This window comes from Sinocyclocheilus grahami, unplaced genomic scaffold (genome assembly GCF_001515645.1).
Source record: "Sinocyclocheilus grahami isolate Dianchi unplaced genomic scaffold, SAMN03320097.WGS_v1.1 scaffold373.1, whole genome shotgun sequence".
NCBI lineage: Eukaryota > Metazoa > Chordata > Actinopteri > Cypriniformes > Cyprinidae > Sinocyclocheilus > Sinocyclocheilus grahami.
Window position 1 is genome coordinate 367,150 of NW_015505552.1, and position 19,278 is coordinate 386,427.

The 19,278-nt window shown below is 36.4% G+C and overlaps 1 protein-coding gene across 2 annotated transcripts in view; it reads left to right on the plus strand.

The window, feature by feature from the left end:
* prkcg (protein kinase C, gamma) overlaps nucleotides 1-17,071 on the plus strand; it is a 38,978-nt gene extending 21,907 nt beyond the window's left edge. For both annotated transcript variants that reach the window (XM_016230560.1, XM_016230561.1), the window contains 11 exons: nucleotides 924-1,080; nucleotides 1,205-1,406; nucleotides 3,915-4,097; nucleotides 7,158-7,331; nucleotides 9,742-9,833; nucleotides 10,198-10,260; nucleotides 10,346-10,484; nucleotides 13,983-14,063; nucleotides 14,166-14,273; nucleotides 14,445-14,585; nucleotides 16,131-17,071. In XM_016230560.1, the coding sequence (XP_016086046.1) occupies nucleotides 924-1,080; nucleotides 1,205-1,406; nucleotides 3,915-4,097; nucleotides 7,158-7,331; nucleotides 9,742-9,833; nucleotides 10,198-10,260; nucleotides 10,346-10,484; nucleotides 13,983-14,063; nucleotides 14,166-14,273; nucleotides 14,445-14,585; nucleotides 16,131-16,292 (1,502 nt within the window). In that variant the 3' untranslated portion in view covers nucleotides 16,293-17,071. The remainder of the gene's footprint in view (nucleotides 1-923; nucleotides 1,081-1,204; nucleotides 1,407-3,914; nucleotides 4,098-7,157; nucleotides 7,332-9,741; nucleotides 9,834-10,197; nucleotides 10,261-10,345; nucleotides 10,485-13,982; nucleotides 14,064-14,165; nucleotides 14,274-14,444; nucleotides 14,586-16,130) is intronic.
* The last annotated feature ends 2,207 nt before the right edge of the window (nucleotides 17,072-19,278 follow it).

Here is a 19,278-nt window from a genome sequence, read left to right on the forward strand (position 1 = left end):
TATATATATATATATATATATATTAATATTCATAAATATTAATATTCATAAATATAAGTCTATCAACTTCTATAAACGATCATTTGTTTATAAACTAGATAAGCCCTATCATAATTATATAGCTTGTATTAATTATATATTTTAGCTTTCTTAATTATATTGGGTTATATTTATAAATTGCATATATTTTGTGTTTATTTAATATTTATTACTAGAAAATTACAATGTAAAATAAATCTGTAGGATTACAACTGAATGTATTCCCCAAGTTTTAGTAAAAATATTGCAAAAAATTTCAAACCCATTATAAAAATAAAATAAAATAAAACATATGCCCTTGTTTCATGTCCTATTCGTAGAAAGAGCTAAGTAATGTTTATTAAGATTCCACTATTTATACCCCAGTGAAGAATTGCTCCTTAGCTCACAGAGAGAATTTGCTGTTTAAGGAAGCCTACTGGAGATGCATTATGAGCCGCATAGCACAGCTCAACTTTCCTCCAGCAGAGGGAAATGTATGCATATAGCATCATCAGTACATAAGGAAAAAGCTAATTATACACACACACACACAATCTGCTGTATTACAATGCATTAGCTGCACTGTCAACTTAACTAAGCCTCTGGCTCTTAGATCAGCGACACCATAGAGAGAGTAATGAGTAGTGAGAAGACTACTAATGCTCTACAGAGAATGTGAGCATTTAAAATGCACCGCTGTTCTTTTAAAGGCAACCAGCAGCATGTCATTCTGACAGGTCAATTTAACAATACAGCTGAAAGCACATTCACTGTACTAAGCATAGCAGCACAACCACAGAGATATTCACTTTGTTCTATTGCATGGTATAATTCATGCAATATTCAATACTGGTATGTATGAACACACATAATCAATTCTCAATCTGTAACATATGTTTTAGTGCATGAAGCCCATAACCTGATGCCCATGGATCCTAATGGCCTGTCGGACCCTTATGTGAAGCTCAAACTCATTCCTGATCCAAAAAGCCAGAGCAAACAGAAAACCAAAACCATCCGTTCTACACTCAACCCTATCTGGAATGAGAGCTTCACCTTGTGAGTCTTATTTGTGTTTCTTTGTTTGTATGTGCATATGATGCAAAAGTTGTTGCCAGGGTGTTGCTGTGGTTTTCTGAGTGGATGCTAGGTTATCTCTCTCTGTCCTCCTGTCTGTGTGTAGTTCAGTGCGCGGGAGGCAGTGGGACAGGCGTTTGTCTGTAGAGGTCTGGGACTGGGATCGGACCTCACGGAATGACTTCATGGGCGCTCTGTCATTCGGCGTTAGTGAGATATTCAGACGTTCAGTCAGTGGCTGGTTCAAACTACTCAACCAGGATGAGGGAGAGTATTATAACATCCCTGTACCTGACCCAGACCTGCAGGTACTCTCTCATATCATCTGCACTTTTTAATGTTATTATGCTTATTTGTACTAATTCCTGCTGACTTTTTTGTGATTTGTCACATTTATGATCTGACCAAATTTACTAGTTTTTAAAAAAGTTTATCATTTCATTTTTTGTAACATTCTTGTTTACACCTTTGTTTGTGTGTGTGTGTGTGTGTGTTTATGTGGTTTACAAGGACACAGATTTGCGTAATGACATGGGTATGTATGACAGGTATTACAATGTGAAGGTGATTTATGAGGACAGTTTTGGTGTCCCCGTAGTTGAAAAGGCTTATAAATCATACAGTATGAGTTTTTTGAAAATCTAAAAATGTCAAAAGTTTTCTGTGAGGGGCAGGTTTAGGTGTAGGGTTAGAAAATACAGTTTGTACAGTATAAAAACCATTATGCCAATTGAGACAAAGTTTATCATTTCATTTTTTGTAACATTCTTGTTTACACCTTTGTTTGTGTGTGTGTGTGTGTGTGTGTTTATGTGGTTTACAAGGACACAGATTTGCGTAATGACATGGGTATGTATGACAGGTATTACAATGTGAAGGTGATTTATGAGGACAGTTTTGGTGTCCCCGTAGTTGAAAAGGCTTATAAATCATACAGTATGAGTTTTTTGAAAATCTAAAAATGTCAAAAGTTTTCTGTGAGGGGCAGGTTTAGGTGTAGGGTTAGAAAATACAGTTTGTACAGTATAAAAACCATTATGCCAATTGAGAGTCCCCATGAACCATAAAAAAAACTAAGTGTGTGTGTGTGTGTGTGGTTTGGTATTCCCTACATTATGGGGATCATATATCCCCACAACTACAGTATATCAAATATAGCAATACCAGTACATTTTGACCTTATGGGAAAATTTTACTGCTTATAAATCATACAGAATGATCTTTTTTGAACATCAAACAGAAATCAAACATCACACAAAACAGAATGTTTTGTGTGATGGGTAAGGTTAGGGTTAAGGGTAGGGTAAGGGGATAGAAAACAGTTTGTACAGTATAAAATATAAAAACCTTTACACATATGTCCCCATAAAACATGGAAACCCACCGTGTGTGACATTTGTGTTCTGACCAGCTATACAGCTCATTTTTATACAAAGGTTTTAAACACTTTGTAATAACATTAAATGTTAACACTAAAACAATTAATAAAATGTAATAACAATGAATAATACAGCATTCTTTGATATTAATATTCATTTATACATTATACTAATACATTTTTAAAATTAAATTAACAAAGATTATCTTATTAACTAAGATGAATTAACAACAAACAATAATATGTTTGTAAGTTAATATCAACCTTGATTAAGAAGTACTGTAAAAATTGTTCATTGTTAGTTCATGAAAATGAAGTGAAAATTCACCCTATCTATTTTCTAAATGCATGTTATTGATCTTTTATCGAACAATTCATCCATGCATATGTTTCTCCTTTTTTTTAAGAATATTTTTGCCGTTTTTTGTCTTTATGATGCTATTACAGTTAGTTGACAGGAAGCGAAGTGGGAGAGAGAGAGGGCTATGGGATCGGGAAAGGTCCACGAGCCGGGAACTCGGGAATGCCAACGAGGCTATCAGTGCTGACTTGTTTCTATTTTTTTAATTAATTAATTAATCTTTTTTTCTTCTTCTTTTTTTTGGGACCTCATTTTTTAATCAAACTATCATAACTGGATCTTCTGGTGAAACGACAAGCTTCTCTCTGGTGATATATGCCAGACTTCTCTATTCCTCACAAACCTCACCTCTTTCTTACAATCGACTGCAAGCTCACATTCACATCTGCCCCTATCCAGTCAACAACCAATAGATACTGTAGATCCAAGTTTTTGATAATCTGTATCGCTCAGAGCTACATTACAAAATTAAAAGAAAAAATATCTGTAGCTACATCCGTGAATTTTACCAAATCTAAATTGTCTTCAGCAATTGTCTTAGCAATTTTTTATTATCTACCATAAGCACTGCTGTGGGGAGTGTAGCCTGCAACTTTTGAGTTGCCTTCCATAAGTTGTGGTAAAAACAGAAAGGTTTTTGGCTGCAATCTTCAAGTGACTGTCCATAAAGCATCATCATTGTGCCCTTGAGCAAAGCACTTTACTCCATTTTGCTCCAGGGGAGATTATCCCTGTAACAGATGTACTGTAAGTCACTTTAGATAAAAGTGTCGACATGCAATATTCAGCCAAGAGAGTGCTGTAGAAGCCGAGGGCCATCTCAGATCCACAAATAAACACATCCAGCTAAAATCGAATATTCTTTTTGACATCATGCAGTCACAAACAGCCACATCTACAAATTCTGTAAATGTCATCTTAGTCTGACCACATTCTGGGAGCACCATAATTGTGTCACTTCATAGCACATCCACAGGAGGGCAGTGTAGTTCTTTATTGAAACAAACTATTCTTGTGCTCTCTCTCTTTCTCTCTCTCTTTCCCTCTCTCATCCCATCTTTCTCCTCATTTCTGAAGGTACCAGATGCTGCTCTCACGCCCTCTGTTCCTCCTGCTCCTGTTACTGTGACGACGCCTGTTCCGACTGTGACCCCTCCTGCTCTGAGTCTGACTCCCACTGCACTGCACACGGGCAAAGGCCAAGTCAGGCTGCACGATTTCAACTTCCTCATGATTCTGGGCAAAGGGAGCTTTGGCAAGGTGCTTGAAATTACATACTTTTTTTCATACACATATAGTGGGATCCAGAAGGCCACAATGAAAATATGGGATTCAAAATCAAAGTTAAACCTGGAAATAGGATTCAGAATTTTGAAAAATGAGAAACAATGAAATTCTATGATTTAAAATGAATAGAGTATGTTGTCACTAAAGCAAATAAACACCTATTTTTTCAAGTCAACTTTTCACTGACATTTGGACCCTGCTGTATGTGTAATAAATCGTTGTATTTGACCTCCTGGTTGTCAGTGGAACAGAATCTTTAAAGGAAACTCTCTAGACTCTGACAGAACTCCCACAGTCCGCCCACTCTGTTCACTGACCGTCTGATGCATATTGAACACCAAAATGGCAAGCGCTGACTATGATCTGTTTGGCTGGCTTTACACAACTTCCCAGAGTAAAGATACCATTTTTTATAATTAGTCTGTCAGTAAACAAATTATGTTTACAAGGTAATGGGTTGATACAGTGATTGCTTTGAAGGACAAAATAATGAGTCTGGCAGTTTAGAGACATTAAATCTATGACAAATATATAGATTAGTCCCTTTCAAGTTTAAACTAGATTAGTTACAGTGCCGTGCATTGGAGTGCATTTATTAATCATCAAGGGTTGTCCATACACTCAGCTTGCACATGTGTTTAGAATTTTTTTTGCACTAATTAGTTTAACACCTACAAACTACTGGAGACGTCAACAATAATAGCTGGTGACGTTGACAAGCTCTTGTGTCAGGGGTTTAAAAGGGTAGTTCACCCAAAAATGAAAATTCTGCCATAATTTGCTCACCCTCATGTTGTTTCAAACCTGTGTGACTTTCTTTTGCAGAACATAAAAGAAGATATGTTGAATGTTGGTAACCAAAATGTTATGGTTACCATTGACTTCCATTAAATGCTAAACGTTTCTCAAATTATCTCCTCTTATGTTCCACAGAAAAAAGTAAGTCATACAGGTTTGAAACGACATGAGGGTGAGTAAATGATTCCAGAATTTAAATTTTTCTGTGAATTATCCCTTTAAGACACACCCGCAACTGTAGTTTTAATGGGTACAAAGACATTTTTATCAGTCATAACTTCTGGAGAGAAATAGCACAAACACTAGACAAGGGTGAAACTTGTGTATGTGTTGAATTAAATTGAGTATACTTTGAAAAACCGTTGCTAGATCCGAAATCTGATCCTCTGTAGTAGGTACTGGAGTTGGGGCACTTAAACTTTGGACTTGGACTTCAAACTCTTACTCGAAACTGGACTTTAACTGCAGTTTTGAATGAACTTAGACTCGGGTGGACTTGTACTTGAACTGGACACGGACTCAGGACACTTTGGACTTTACAGAGTAAAGATTACATGTAGCATGAAAGATAAATAAAGTAACAACATAAAATTAAGATAAAGTGACCTTAATAAATGTCTCCCATTCAAACTCAATTGGTTAAGCGCTAGGACTCAGACCAAACACTAGTAGGTACTACATTTGTTTTAGGTAATTTTGGCCTACTGTTTTATGAACGCTATGAATTTGGACATGCTACTCAACTCAACATATTGTTTTTTTATTAATATTTTTTGTCCACAAGGTGGCAACACTGGGCCAGATTGTTTTTTCACAAAGAAACGGCAGAGACAACACAAACAATAAACTACTGGAGAACATAACAACAATAGATGGCCTTGTTGACAAGCACTTGTATGAGGGGGGTTAAGAGATAAGTATACTTGTGTCAAAGTATACTTTGGCCTTCAGCCTAAGTAGGTGGGTTTGGGACAAAACAGGCTGCAAGGCAGACCAGATTTTTATGCCGAAAGTCAGGCTACATGAGACCGCACTCACCCATCAACAAACACGTCTACTTCCATGTTCCCTGTAGATGCACTAAGGAGTGTGAAGGGTACAACGTCCTTGGAACTGAATTAGGCCCTTGTCTCATTCATTCCTGGGCTGCTGCTGCTAATTCAGGCAGAAGGGGAAACGCTAAAGCTTTGGTCCCAGCTGCAAGAAGAGGGGGCTGATTTCTCTATCTAAAATTTGCAGCTGTGGCTCTGCCTCGCTTCCTCTAGTAGGAGGCAGAAGCTCTGACTCAAGGCCCAGTGAGATGCAGACCTTATTCACCTTTAAAAACCTGGAGCTATGTAGGCACACGGTCATTTGGGTGTTCGGCCAGTCTTGTTATGTGATAAATAAAGCAGAATTTGTGATACGTGTAAGAAACTCCTGGTGAATGCAAATCCAAGAGCAGCCATGGGATTGTTGGAATATTTCAGAACGAATGCCTTGTTTTGGTCAAACAAAACACTCAACACTGTCTGTGCTGAGCAGAATCTAAATGCTGTTGTCGTGTGTCAGCGCAGAGCACACAAGTGAAGGACTCTGAGCTGTTTGATCCCTGAGGAGGAATGACATGGGAGTGTGTGTGTGTGTGTGCATTTTGCACTCTCTTGTTTGAGCGTGTGGAGGAATGTTTATTTCCTTTGTGGTAGTGTTCATGTACAGTATATAAACTAATTTTAAAGTAGATGTTGTGTGTGCACGAGCATATCTGGTGTACATACGCATGTGCACACACTTGTGTGTGTGTGTGTGTGTGTGTGTGTGTGTGTGTGTGTGTGTTCACAAGTATATTTGGTTATATAAGAGGCCAGGGTTATACTCAGTAGACAGCATATCCTCCAGGGCGTAGAACCATGCTAATGAAAGGATAGAAACGAGGGAAGAGATTAAAGAGAAGAGCAGAGGAGAAAAGACCTGGGACCCAGAGATAGAAAAATTACACAAAGCAAAATAAAAAGACAGGAAGAGAACAGGATCACACAAGTAAATTAAATGAAAGAATTTCTGTTAATTTCTTTTTGTTTGATTTGAGGTAATGTTCCCTTATGAATGTTAAACTCGCTTTGAATGATGTTTTCTGCTCTTGCTGTGTGTTTGCCCAATCGAGTCGCTGCTGTAGGAATGTGAGCAGAAGATGATGAACTCTTAAATATTAATGTTCAAGAAGTGTTAGCGCTAGGTTTTCTTGTCATCCCGCAGGTCCTGCTGGCAGAGGAGAGGGGCAGCGAGCGCTTGTTTGCGGTGAAGGTGTTGAAGAAGGACGTGCTGTTTCAGGATGAGGACACAGAGAGCGCTATGGTGGAGAGAAGAGTGCTGGGCCTCGTGGGCCGACCTCACTTCCTGACCTCCCTCTACTGCGCCTTTCAAACCGAGGTCTGTGTGTTCATCCATGTGTGTGAGAGTGTGTAAACGGTTAATGATTAAAAGAGAGTGGGAGCCTGGGGATGAGGTTTATACATGCATATGCACATTTGCAAATTATGAAATATATATGGGCTGAAATGTCATTCGGCCCTTAGTGATGGAGCAGATGCACTCTTCACCTTCAGGGCCATTTTTAAATCACTTTTTTGACCTCGCACAGCTGGAACACGAGTACTGACATTTTGTGGGTCCTGCATGTTCACATGTGGTCTCTCAGGGCAGAAACTGGATATTTTTAAATATGAACGCAGTAATTTTTTGTTTTTGTTGTGTTGGTTGATAGTATACTGACACCTAGTGGCATGGATGCAGCATCACACTAAAGTTTTCAGGTTCCGATGCCATTCTGCAGGTGATAGTGTCTGTTAACACAGGATTGCCAAAACAATCAAAGCATGTTGGGTTTACCATAACTAGTGAATTCTAAAAAGTGTTTATATCTTTACAAAACTCATAATTACAACTTATAAACTCTCTGACCACATGACTTCAACAACGTGATGCTGAACCTATTAAAATGATGGCAGCTTCAGCAGTAAAATGTAGTAACGACTAAAATGTAATATATAATATGAAATGTAATATTTCTGTTCTGTTTTGCCTATTATTAATGTATTAATAAATCAAGATTAATCTGAAAATAAACAAAAGACGTACAATATAGTTGAATGTAGCCAGCACAGATTTAGATAGGTAGTGTCTAATCTCCTGCTTAATAAACTAAATAAAGTGTATTAATAAAGCATTTGCTTAACAACTGTTACTTGTTAAATTGTGGTTTTGTCTAATTATATTAACATTTTGGCATTAATGGTGTAGAAGCACATAATTCAGATTCGGATTCAGAACGGCCTCAAGTAGAATGTCTGGATTTTCTAGTAATTACGGTAATTACAAAATGCCATGAATATACCTAAATATTCATCTGGTCATGTGATTTAAAAATGGCTGCCACTATGAGTTAACCCATTCTATGTAAAATAAACAGCTTTTATTAGGCTTCTAATATGCCTAGATTCAACACATGTGCATGTTCATCGTGTATCTAAAGAAATGTTGTTGTTTTTTATTGAAAAAAAAAAGCACTTCTACTGAGGTTTGAATGCCAGATTAATAACTGTGTCAGTTATGGAGTAAAGCTGTTTAATCATAGTAAAAATGAAAGCAACACCGTAAGTATTCTTCTTTTACCTCATTAAAAGGTTGTTTACATTGGTTTAGATAGGGACCGATAGAGTCAATTAATTTGCCCTGAACAAGGCTGTTAGCAATCTTGAGAGGGAGACAAATCACAAGAACAGATTGCTTTTACAATATTGACTAACAGGGTTATAAAATGTCAACATGATGAACAAAATAACAGAAGCATCTGACAGTGTAATAATTATATTCTTGGAATGCTGTCATGAGTCCAAAACTGGCAACCTAAAACAACCTGTGTAATAAAAGGTGATTAGACTATCATTTTTTTCTATTTCATTCTGACAAGTTAAATACTTTTTGTAACTAATGAATCTGGAGGGCCTTTTTGCAATGTTAGTTGCCTCATTTTGCTTTGAAAAATGACTTTTCATAGTGCTAATTGTCTGACCTCTTTCAGCACACATATTGCAAAGTGGCAATCAGCCTAATGAAATACATTGGCAGCTGCAGTACTGAAAGAGAGAAAAAGAGGAGTGTTGTGTGTGTGTGTGTGTATGTCTGGCTTTAATGGTTTGTGAAGGTTTGAATTACTCTTGTTAAATCACTTGATTTTTTCCACCCCTGTCGATTGAATTTGTAATAAACACTCGATGTGACTGTGTTTTGGTAATGAATTCTTTGTTTATGTAAACTGTGTCTCATTGTATCAAGTGCATGAAATAGAGTTTCCTGTCAAAGCTATCAGTTGCCCAGTGGAAAAATGCAGCGTCGCACTGATCAGAAGTTCAAGTCCTACAGACACCAGATGCTGTTGTCAGATGCCTCTGGAGATAAAGTGGACTGTTATCTTGCCTTGGCTGTAGGTGACAAATACTGAAGCAACTGAGAAAACTTGCTGGTCTCAGCTTACAACACAGAGTTCACTCAATTCATTGTGCATAGTGTTCAAGGACAGTTAGTTTCATAATACATACTTTAATATAAGTTTAATTTCTGTAAAAATATGATATTTCTGCCCTTGTGTGATCACAAGGTCTTGTTTCTATTCATTAATTTGTCTTTTAATTTGACATTGCTAATCTGCTGTGGCATTTGTTGTATTATTTACTTGTATAGCATGAGAACAAGCGAACTGATTGATGATTCATTTTTGATTCCTATTAGTATTGTGAAGTTGCTTATCTGCTGATTGCCGATAATCAGTTTTGTGTTGTAGGATCGTCTGTATTACGTCATGGAGTACGTGAACGGTGGTGATCTTATGTTTCACATCCAAATCGTCGGCAAGTTTAAAGAACCGCATGCAGCGTAAGTTTAGCACTTCTCCTGTAATAATTTGCTCAAAAATTAGCATGTGCTGAAAATGTACTCATCCTCAGGCCATGCGAGATGTAGATGAGTTTATTCTTCATTGAAACAGATTTGGAGAAATGTACCATTACGTCACTTGCTCACCAGTGGATCCTTTGCAGTGAATGGGTGCCGTCAAAACAACTGATAAAAACATTACAATATCCAACAACTATTGCTTGTTTTTTTCACTTTTTATACTGTTTAAGTACCCCGTCTGTTCTGTTTCTGAATTCATCTGTTTGGCATCATTCTGTCATTCTGTCCTGCAGTGGATGAATGTGTGTTTAATGGAGTTGATGAGAGATTTTCATGTTGGCAGGTTCTATGCTGCTGAGATCGCGGTGGGTCTGTTCTTCCTGCACAACAAAGGCATCATATACAGGTACAAGACATGATGACAGTCTCCCTCCACAAACACACCATATGTTACAGTCACTTAATATTCTTTCTCTTTCTCTGGTCTGCAGAGATCTAAAGCTGGACAATGTCCTGCTGGACAGTGAAGGACACATAAAGATAGCAGACTTTGGGATGTGTAGGGAAGGCATGATGGAAGGGGACACCACTCGCACCTTCTGTGGCACACCTGATTACATCGCACCTGAGGTTTCCTTTACTCCATCTCCATCCTTCTGCTCCCGTCTGATTCATCTCCTCTCCTTCATAACCTCGGCTCTGTGTTTACATGAACACTCGGTGGTTGTGCGCAGTCAGCACATGTCTGCGTGTATGTGCATCTACATGTCTCTGTGTGATTTCATTTAGGTTCACTGCAGTGTTTACTACACGGACATGACGGACATCCCGCTCGAGTGATGTATGTGCTAAATCGTCAATGTTTGTGTTTTTGCTGTGTGATGGAAAGGCGATGTGAATGTGGGTCTAATGAAGCCCAGTATGCGTCAGTGCTGTATTAACCCAGCAGTTAAACTGGCTCACATTGATCACATTATGTAAAAAAAAAAAAAAGAGAGAAAAAGCCATTGATCTATGTGTCCCTGTCATTTTGAAAAGATGCAATATGTGTCCCTGCAGGCAAGGAAATTAATCTCTCTTTCTCACGCTGTGACACACACACTCACGGCTGACACAGAGACGCTGGCATATTTATTGTGTAATTATCTTTAATATGATTTTCATGAGCTTATCTGCACATTGAGAGGGCTGTTAGCATCCATCTAACTCTGTAATGGAATTATTTCTAATTTATATGATTTTGAGAATATAACATTATGAAATTACGAAGCATTTAGCAAGGATGGTCAAAATTCATGGGCCTTCTTTAAGTTTAGGAGTTGGAATGTGAGTTTAATTGGTCACATTCCACAGGATGTTGAATTGGAATGATGGGCAATTTACTGAATTGCAATTCAAAGAAATTCAACAGTCATGAACAGAGGAACTAAAGGACAAGAACAAACTTACCTAGAGCTCTACTTAAAGTATCCATCTTATCATCCTGCTTCATGTTGTTTGGCTCCATTTTGAAGAGTATTCTGTGAAGTTTCTTTAATAAATATGTTATATTAAAATGTGTAATTTACTGAATATATTTAAATGCCTACTGTACACTACTATTCAGAAGTTTGGGGTCGGTAAGTTTTTTTATTATGTTTTTGAAAGAAGTCACCAAGGCTGCATTTATTTGATCAAAAAAATACAGCAAAAGCAGTAATATTTTGAAATATTATTACAGTTTGAAATAACCGTTCTCTATTTTGATATATTTTAAAGGGGTCCTATTATGCTCTTTTACAATGTCTTGCATTTGTTTTGGGAGTGTACTAGAACATGCTCTCATGCTTGGTGGTTCGAAAAACGCATTATTTTTTTACATAATTTACATTATTACAATACCTCTCTCCCCAGCCTGCCACAAACGTCTCGATTAGTTCCGGGTTTGATGAAGGTCCGCCTTCCGAAAAACGAAATGTGATGTGATTGGTTAGCTGTCCCAGTGCGTTGTGATTGGTGAGCAGCTTAGACGGTGTTTCAGTACTGCCACGCCCCTTGCCAAAGCAGCAAGTTCAGTCTGCTGTTAGTTAAGGATGGAGTCAATATTGCCATATCAATTTGAGCCGGATTCAGACCCAGAGTATATTGAACAAGAGGATCTCGCAGAACCTTTGCACGCAGGGATATTGCAAGACATATTAGAGTGGTAACGTTATTGTTGTTTTTTTGGGCTAAATCCCGTTTCAGATAGGATGTCAACAACCGCTTAAAATAACTGCATTTACTATGTACATATTAGTGCATATGTATTATTTTTATTTAATTCTAACATTATAACATGAATTGCAGTGAAACTGTTATACAGTTGAAATTATTTATACCATAGTCCAGTGTTTCCCAGGCGGCATACATATGCAAACTCATTCTCTGGCAGCAGGAGGCGCTGTGTGAGTGGTAGATAAGGCTGTACACAAAGCAGCGCTCTGCTAAAAAAAAACACTGCTTTATCAGACATTACATGCAAGATTACATAAAAATCACATCCAATTTTCTGAAGACAGTCGGTTTCCTTCAGAAATACAGTGATATAAAAACACCCGCACTCAATGTATGAGAAACACTGTAGTCTCATAATTGAAGTGTAAATTCTGCAGATTACATCATTGCCCAGTATTGTACTGTCAGCAATTTATTATAAAAACGTTTTCATAATTGTAACATACATATTTACATAATTATTCAGGTGCATTTGTAATAACTTGCCAAAACTTGAGGCTACAGCAGCACTTCTTCTTAGTCTGATGCACTCACTCAACCAAGCCTTCTAACCACACCTCGCCCTCCCCAATCCCCCAACCATTCGAATTTCTTTAGGCGGGAACTATTAATGATATTCTAATGGACAGCTTTGTGATATCACAAAACCCGGAAAACAAACACTGTAGTCCAAACGAGCCGTTCGGTGTAGTTCTTGAAAAGGGATTTTTAAAAAACGAAATATCTTCCTTTGGAGTCGACTTTGAGATTTGCAAGTTTGAAGATCTTTTTTATGCTCAAACATACACACTACACACTGACTAAAATTCAAAAAGTGAAAAAGCATAATAGGACCCCTTTAAAATGTACTTTATTCCTGTGATGCAAAGATGAATCTTCAGCATCATTACTCCAGTCTGCAGTGTCACATGATCCTTCAGAAATCATTCTAATATACTGATTTGCTGCTCTAGACACATTTTTTACTATTATCAGTTTTAAAGTTGTGCTTGTTTTTTTTTTAAGTTGTGAAGTTTTTTTTTGATGCATTTATTTGAAAATGAAATAATTTGTAGTATTATAAATGCCTTTATTCTCATTTTTGATCATTTTAATGCATCCTTGCTGAATAAAGGTATTCATTTATTTTACAAAAATCTGACTGACCCCAAACTTTTGAATGGTAGTGTAGGTATTTTGTTATATTCAAATTAAAATAGCTAATTTTAATGATATACATATTTAATAAATTCAGTATATATAAATTAGTACTGTCAAATGATTAATCGTGATTAATCGCATCCAAAACAAAAGTTTTCGTTTACATAATATATGTGTGTGTGCTGTGTATATTTATTATGTGTATATTAATACACACACATACAGCATATATTTTGAAAATATTTACATGTATTTATATTCATATAAATTATATAATATATTTAATATATAAACGTAACATTTTTCTTAAATATATACATGCATGTGTATTTATATATGCATAATAAATATACACAGTACACACACCTATATTATGTAAACAAAAACTTTTATTTTGGATGCGATTAATCATTTGACAGCACTAATATAAATGCAAATATAATAATAATAAAAATTCAATTGTATCACATTCTAAAATCATCTAATGTTTTCAGAAATATCAAATTGTTTTCTACATGATAGCATGTTTATTGGTAATTCATATTAAATGCAGTTATATTGAATTTCTTTTTACTTCCTTAAATTCAAATGATAATTCTGCATCCTGTTTGCTACCTCAATACAAATTAAAGAATTAAGTTGGAATTCAAAAGGCATTCTAAATGAACACTTTGGGAAATCTATACCCAAAATAAAAAAGAAGCGGTTATAACAGATTTGTGTTGTTTTCAGATTGTGGCGTATCAGCCGTATGGTAAAGCAGTGGACTGGTGGTCGTATGGAGTCCTGCTCTATGAAATGCTGGCTGGGCAGGTAATTTTTCATCCTCTGCTTCACTGAGCCTTTAATTTGGTCCTTTTCTCAATAGATCTTCATCCCCGGCGCCCTCTCCCACTGTCTCTCTCTTTTCATCAGCCTCCTTTTGATGGTATAGATGAGGAGGAGCTGTTTCAGTCCATCATGGAACAGAGCGTTTCATATCCGAAGTGTCTCTCTCGGGAGGCTGTGGCCATCTGCAAAGGGGTAATCTACTTCCTGTTCTTTCATCTCTGCTGCCTTCATATTTTGCTCACAGTGCATGCACAGGGCAATCTATCCCATCTTTAATACTAACACTTCTAAAAAAAAATTACTTAAATTAGCATACAATTGATTTTTTTTCTGACATTCTTTCTCCATCTGTTTCTCTCCCAGCTCCTCACCAAGAACCCTGCTAAGCGTTTGGGTGGAGGAGAGGATGCAGAGAGAGAGCTGCGGGAGCATCCTTTTTTCCGCTGGATAGACTGGGACCGGCTGGAGAGATTGGAGACACAGCCTCCCTTCAAACCCAGAAGTGTCAGTATCACCTATCACAACACCTGTCTCTGTGTGCGGGTCAGGCTTTACCCCAGAAATGCCCCACAATTTTAGAATAACGTCTGGATTATTAAACATACTCAATAATGTCTTTACAAAAATTTAAAAATATAAAAAGCTTGGTGTGATGATTTAGTTTTGGGGTAGGGGAAACAAAAAAAAATCATTATCTAAAATATAAACAGTAGAAGAAAATGGAAACTCCGCATCATGAAAGAAAAAAAAGTGTATTAAATTAAATACACGGGTGTTTTTAAATTAAGTAAATGGGTGGATTGATTGATTGATAAACATTATATTAAACCTCCCTTTAGAGACAACTACTGGGGATACATTATTCATTCATTCATTCATTCATTCAGTAATTAAAAAGATAGTTGTTTTTAAACTCCAAATTGGTTTTCTTAGATAGATAGATAGATAGATAGATAGATAGATAGATAGATAGATAGATAGATAGATAGATAGATAGATATAATAAAATAAAAAAATAAAGTTATAAATAAATGCTAGATAGATAATTATATATAATATATAAACTATACAGTCTAAAAAATGCTGGGTTAAATACAACCCAGTGCTGGGTAAAATAGGGACAAACCTAGCAATTGGGTTGTTTTGACCCAGCGGTTGGGTTAAATGTTTAACCCAACGATAGATAGATAGATAGATAGATAGATAGATAGATAGATAGATAGATAGATAGATAGATAGATAGATAGATAGATAGATAGATATAATAAAATAAATGATATACGTTATAAATAAATGCTAGATAGATAATTATATATAATATATAAACTATACAGTCTAAAAAATGCTGGGTTAAATACAACCCAGTGCTGGGTAAAATAGGGACAAACCTAGCAATTGGGTTGTTTTGACCCAGCGGTTGGGTTAAATGTTTAACCCAACCTTCTGGGTAGTAACCCAACTATTTTGGGTCCCTATTTTACCCAGCACTGGGTTGTATTAATTTAACCCAGCGTTTTTTAGAGTGTATGCTTATATTGCTATATAATACATATATATATATATTTTTTACAGCAAACACATTAGCTTTTCATTTGCTTAACTGTAGTGTTGTTATTATAATTAACTTTACATAGAACCAACAGAAGTTGTGGTATGTCCTCATTTTCTTATGGGGATAAATGTTGTTGTGTGTGTTTGTTTGTTTGTTTTATTTTAAACTCGTAACCATGTAACTGGAAGTTTATTAATGCACTCTGCCTGCTTCTCCTTATTATTTTCAGCATGCATCCGTGCATGTGTGCGTGCATTACTGGTGTTGTCTTGTAAAGACGGAAGAACCAAAATAAACCTGACCCTCATTGCCTGTAGCACTTTACCCATATTACTCATGCTAATCTATGTGGATATTATGCTGTGTGAATGTATGTGAGCACAGCAAATAATTAGAGGTGCTCTACACCTCTCTGACGTCAACAGCATCCACTTAATTTGCTTGGTATTTAATAGAAATAACCGTAACCCAGCTGATTCTATTTGTCGTTCCCACAGGGAGGCAGAAAAGGAGAGAACTTTGATAATTTTTTCACATCCGCCCCCTCCGCCCTCACGCCTTCTGACCCGGATGTTCTCGCCGCTATAAGTCAAGAGGAATTCCAAGACTTCACCTACATAAACCCGGAATTTCCTCCCTCACCCCTAACAGCTGTCTGAGAAAACCTCAATCAATCCACACCAACCGTCTTTTGATTTTTCTGCTCCTGTTCATGATTTAAACTATGGTGACCAAAAGAAAAGAATGTGTAATTTGGCTTCAGCTTGCTTACAATAGGAGTCTGTCTCAATTAGACCAGCAATCACCTTCTGCAACAACACCACAACTGATTTTAATCATCTTAACGGTAAAGCAAACTAAGCATTAATAATATTTAGCCGGTCCACTCTGAGAGTATCAGCCTGAATTATTTAAGGGTCATGCATTCATGCCATTATCTCATTGGACAATGGAATCTTATTGGATATCCCTTTGGATGCTAGTAGTTGCCATGACCTAATTATAACTGAGTGCACTATAGAAACCAGCATGAACATGATTCCCCCCATGTTTTAAAGTTCACTTCAAGCTGATTATTTAATCTCAGATCAAACTAATGCGTTTCTGCTTGTCTTTGTGTAAGATCCTGTTTGCTCTGGTTTGGTTTAGGTAACTAAATAAGTGCAGACAGGTAAGCAAATACTAGTAATCATCTAACAACTGGTATAGAAACTCCGTATTATGATTTAGGAGTCACACACATGACAGCTAAATGCAAAAATAAAAATAAAAAAATGAAAGATTACTGCTTCAGCATATAAACTACTTGTTTGTGACATGAATGTTAAGAGCTGATATTCTATATCTCTGTAGATGCATCAGAATTCAATCCAAAAAATATGACTCTATACAGACTATAAACGTTTGCATCATCTTAGCATATTACAAAAAAAGTCCTTGGGATCTATGTTATTAAAACAAATGACTTTATGAAAAACTAAAATTTAGATATTTATTTATTCCATATATTTATATGCATATCTATATAAAGTATGTGTATTATAAAATATATATGTTAATGTTTATTCAGAATTACAGAAATTTTCTATGAACATGTTAAACCATATCATCAGTATAAAATAAAAAAACACAACCTCACACAACCTCTAGTGTGAAGAAAATGTGGTTCCAACTTATATCAACCAAAATTTTGTTTTTAGTGCATATGATTGATCAAATTTAACAGTTTTCGAAATCTGAGTTAGGGATGAATTTATTGAGTGTTATTTGTGTGAAGCTGGTATGAATATGGTTATTTAGACACAGGAGGTCTCGAGATTAGTATGCACGTGTCTTGCATAGTGAAAAATCGTGATGCCTGACCTGGAAAGACCCAAGTCTGCACCCTGTGCCCAAAATGTCCATCTAATACAACTTGAAAGTTGCACTGACGACAAAATACTGAAAAGTGGGAACATTTCATGCATTATGTGGGGAAGACAGTTTAGGAGGATTGAAAGGTTAGGTAAAAAGAGATGTGTGAATGTGGAATGTTGATGACTGAAATTTATTTATTATTTAAAAAAAAAATCCCTGGAATTTGTAACAAGGCAAAAATTATTTATCACTGCCTGATCCTGCTCGACATTTCCCAGGCTTTTATTGCATCGCTGTCTTGCTGATCATGTGGTTATGAAAATGGGATACTTTGTAAATCAGTTCTGCTTCTGGAGATCGACTGTACATTTCTGCACACTGGTTCCAGCTACAGCACACCTGCCAAATGTTCAGTTGAACCCAACCAATTAACAGCGGTGCTTATTTTTAGGTTGGAACTAAGCTCTGTAGATCTACAAAAGCAACTTAAATATTAATGTACTAATTAGTGAAAACTCCATGTATTGAGATAATTATGCTATATGCGGTGTCTCTATTTGTTTCCAATCACAACCTCAGTAACAAAGATAATTTGGTTAAATGTAGATAGATAGATAGATAGATAGATAGATAGATAGATAGATAGATAGATAGATAGATAGATAGATAGATAGAACCATTGCATAATAATTTTGTATTGAGTTGTTTTGTTTTCAAAGTGTGAAAATAAAATAGATTAACTCACTGATCACATCTCTGGAGTCTGCGTTTGTGCTGATGAGAGGACAGACCTTTACTCTCATCTCTCAATCTCAAGACTTTCTCTCTCCACTCATCGCTCCATCAGTGCTGTCCCAGTGGACTTGTGTAATATAACAGGATACCCTTAGATACCCTGCCTATTAAAAACTACCCTAACCTCCTTACTGTAACTGTCTTCATATCCGTCACTCCTCTTTTTTTTAATGCCCACTGCGACTTTCTTTTTAGTTCTGTGACCTCATCTTCTTTCTTGAATTAAAGATTTCCAGCATCTGAAATTGAAAAAGGTGTTCATAGAAATGCTTGCTTGTCGTGTGTTGTTGAATATAATGTAGAATTTTGTCTCTCTGTGTCTCTCTCTCTTTCCCTTCTTCAGGTCTTCTTGGGGTCAGAGTGTACTATGCTATTGATATCATGCCTAAAAATACTTTATCATGAGGATAAGGCCACTATAAAGTATAATGAGACTAACAGGGAGAATAAACTGAGAAAGAATAAGATGAGGCTTATTGATGAGGAAAAAGTGAACATTTAACCATGATGTTTTTCTGAATTTAAAGTGAAAGTGTAAGTGTGTTTGCATATTCATACGCATGCAATCGCGTTAATATTTTAGTTTCTCCCAGACAGACTTTGCATGTTTCTTAAAAGGAACCCAGTAATCATACATGCATCTTGTTTTGAGTTTCAGAAGAGACAAATTCATGATACTGCACTTTTTTTTTGTTAACGTCAACAATGATTGAGTGGCATCATGTAGCCTACTGTAAATCTTGGATGCTGCTGCAAAGACTTCCCTTTGAATTATGACAAAATTGTTACTAATGTAAGAATTAAATGAGTGCTCTGTCTTTTTCTAACTCACCCATTTAGCCTACTGTAAATTATGCCGCTCTTTGCCTGACTGTCTTCTCACAATACACTATTGACCAATCTGTCTTTCCCTCCATACCTAAACTAATTTACTGACATTCTCCGTCTCTTTTACATGAGGGGGATTGTTAGAATTTGACAGGTCTAAACTTT